This window comes from Lycium ferocissimum, unplaced genomic scaffold, assembly GCF_029784015.1.
Source record: "Lycium ferocissimum isolate CSIRO_LF1 unplaced genomic scaffold, AGI_CSIRO_Lferr_CH_V1 ctg5829, whole genome shotgun sequence".
NCBI lineage: Eukaryota > Viridiplantae > Streptophyta > Magnoliopsida > Solanales > Solanaceae > Lycium > Lycium ferocissimum.
In genome coordinates this window covers 79,067-82,137 of record NW_026726128.1, presented here as the reverse complement: position 1 = coordinate 82,137, position 3,071 = coordinate 79,067, and the positions used below count along the sequence as shown (strand labels likewise).

At 40.1% G+C, this 3,071-nt stretch overlaps 1 protein-coding gene across 1 annotated transcript; it reads left to right on the top strand.

Annotated features, from left to right (window-relative positions):
• The first annotated feature begins 704 nt into the window (after positions 1-704).
• LOC132045007 (uncharacterized) lies at positions 705-1,310 on the top strand. The gene has a single exon (XM_059435539.1). It carries the CDS (start codon positions 705-707, stop codon positions 1,308-1,310), a length of 606 nt encoding a protein of 201 aa, XP_059291522.1.
• The last annotated feature ends 1,761 nt before the right edge of the window (positions 1,311-3,071 follow it).

Genomic DNA, 3,071 nt, shown 5'->3' with positions numbered 1-3,071 from the left:
ATGGCACTGGACATAGATATCCACGAATTGTTGGTCATACGTGATTCAGATTTGTTGATCCATCAAGTATAAGGCGAGTGGGCCACGAAGAATGCCAAGATCTTACCTTATGTGAACCTCGCACAGAGAGGCGTGCAAGAAATTCAAAAAGATCTAATTCAAGCATACCCCGAGAGCTCAAAACGAGTTCATCGATGCTTTGTCCACCATAACATCAATGATCCAACATCCTAAAAGCAATCATATTGACCCGTTGGAAATAAGTCTGAGAGAAGAGCATGCCTATTGTTACCATGTGGAAGCGGAACCCGACGATAAGCCATGGTACACTGACATCAAGATGTATCTGGAAAAAAAAAGTATCTCAGAAATACCACAAGCAACCAAAGAAACACTATCCGAAGAATGGCCAACGAATTCTTCCTGAACGAGGAAATTATCTACAACCAGACGCTAGACCTAGGGTTGCTGAGGCCACGAAGCTATTGGAAGAGGTACATGTTGGAACTTGTAGGCCTCACATGAACAGTTTCATTCTAGCTATGAAAATTCTTTGAGCAGGTCACTACTGGATGACAATGGAGGCTGATTGCTGCAAATTTGTGCAAAGATGCCATCAGTACCAAATCCACAGAGATCTAATCAGAGTCCCAAAAAGCGAACTCAATGTTATGAGCTCACCCTAGCCGTTCTTCGCCTGGGGCATGGATGTCATTGGACCCATCGAGCCTGCCGCCTTGAATGGACATAGATTCATCTTTGTTGCCATAGATTATTTCACCAAATGGGTGGAAGCTACATCGTACAAATCAGTGACAAAGAAGGTGGTAGCTGATTTTGTGCAAAAAAACATCATATGCTGCTTCGGTGTACCAGAGTCCATCATAAAAGACAATGGACCGAATCTGAACAGTCACCTGATGAAGAATATCTGTGAACAATTCCAAATCACCCATCAAAATTCAACTACCTACCGGCCACAAATGAATGGAGTTGTGGAAGCCACAAACAAGAATATCAAAAGGATATTAAGGAAAATGATGGATAACTACAAGTGCTGGCATGAACAATTGCCTTATGTATTTCTAGGATACTGGACGACAGCTCGAACTTCGACAGGGGCAACTCCGTACTTTCTCATCTATAGGACTAAAGTAGTCATACCTGCCGAGGTCGAAATACCATCACTGAGAATCATTCAGGAAGCAGAGTTGGACAACGCAGAATGGGTCCGAAGTCGATATGAGCAACTGGCTCTAATTGACGAAAAGAGGATGATTGTCGTATGTCACGGTCAATTATACCAATAAAGGATGGCTTGTGCCTTCAACAAATAAGTCAGAGCTCGACTCTTCATAATAGGGCAAATGGTACTCAAGCGACTGTTCCCATATCAAGACGAGTACAAAGGAAAATTCGCACCCAATTGTACAAGTCACCAAAAAGGCTATTCAAATAGAAACTGCCGAGAGGGCCATTCCATGCAAACAAAGAACGGAGGAGATCCAACAAAGCAAACAATACCAAAAAGGTCATTTATTTTCAGAAAAAAGCATCCAAAAGGGCCATCTAAACCATGGAGGGTGGTAAAGCGAAGACACGAAGCCAAGATGGTCATTTAGGTTTAAGCAAGCGCGAAGAAGGTCGCCACATAAAGATGATACCAAGAAGGTACAATCAAAACCACGCCAAGATGGTACAAGAAGAAACAAGACCAAGAGGTTAACCACCATGTTACCCAGCAGATGGAAGCAGGTTAGCAGCCGCCAAGGAAAGGAGCAGGCTGATTAAACCAGATCCAGACGCATGCGGAGAAAATGTTAAACTTTTTCTTACGCAACCGGTCGAGATAGGGTGCACACGAGATGTTATATCCCGTATTTTGTACGTCGGGATAATCCGAGTCAACCACGACAAGTTAAGGACAAGACCATTCCGAGATATGAAGTAGAGACTTTTGTTTGCTTTAAAGGCTTAAGTTGTGTATGATTTTATTGGTATGGAAATGTTAAGGAAACATTTGGGGTCAAGTTTCATTTTTGGAAGATATTCTATTTTTGGAAAGTTGAAAATTCAACAACAAACAAAAAAAAAAAAAAAAAAAAAAGAAGGAGCCATGTGGCCGGCCACCTTGGTGTGGGCCAAGGGCCACATGGATGGCCAATAATTGTAAATAAAAAGATGACTAAGTCATCTTATTTATCACTTCCACACTTAAGAAAAATCAAGAGAAATCAAGAATCTTTGAGAGAAAACAATAAGAGCCATATTCGGCCAAGAGAAAGAGAAATCAAGACCAAGAATTGATCAAGAAAAAAATTGTTTCTTCAAGCAAACTTACTAATTGAAGGGTGCTTATTAACGTGGAAGTGTTGTTGGAAGCGATAGCCTACTCGTTTTTCTCATCCACTACTTTAAGCAAGTTGCAAAGTTGAAGAAGAAAGGTGAGTTCTAATCTTGTTTTCATGTGTTGTAGATGGTTTATATGTGTTGTTGTATGCTAAAATGGAAGAAATTCATGATAGAAAGCAAGTTGAAGTTGAGCCATGAATGTTGAGGTTTGGCCGTGTGTTGTGTGCAATGTGTAGGAATAATGAATTAAGTGTATTTAGCATGTTTATGTGTTATTGTAATGTGTAGAAAATGAATGGAAATCATGAAATTTGCATGGAGGGTGTGTTTGGTGTTGGCCGAATGGCCCCCCTTTGTGTAGTTGAGAATGAACTAATTGTCGTTAGTATTTTAGTTGTCGTCGTTGTGGATTTTATGATGAAAAATGCAAGTTTAATGACTCAAGGTGATGTTGTGTTGATTATGGGTTGATTTGGAAGTTAATGCGAATTTTATGTAGTTTTGTAGTTATGGAAGTGATATTGTTAAAGTGTGAACTATTAGTGAAATTCTTGAATTTGGCAAAGGAGAATGTGTGTTGTGTTGTTCTCGGGTTGGGGAGGAATTCGGGTGAGTTGGAGTGTGGTTTGGGTTGCTTGGAAAATTGTATGAATTGTTTAAAGCATTCTTGAATATTATTTGAATGGTTTTGGATTAGTAATCGAATGTATAAACGTTGA

Excerpts from the sequence above, each read along its gene's own strand:
- LOC132045007 (XM_059435539.1), top strand. The coding sequence starts at position 705 with ATGGATGTCATTGGACCCATCGAGCCTGCCGCCTTGAATGGACATAGA.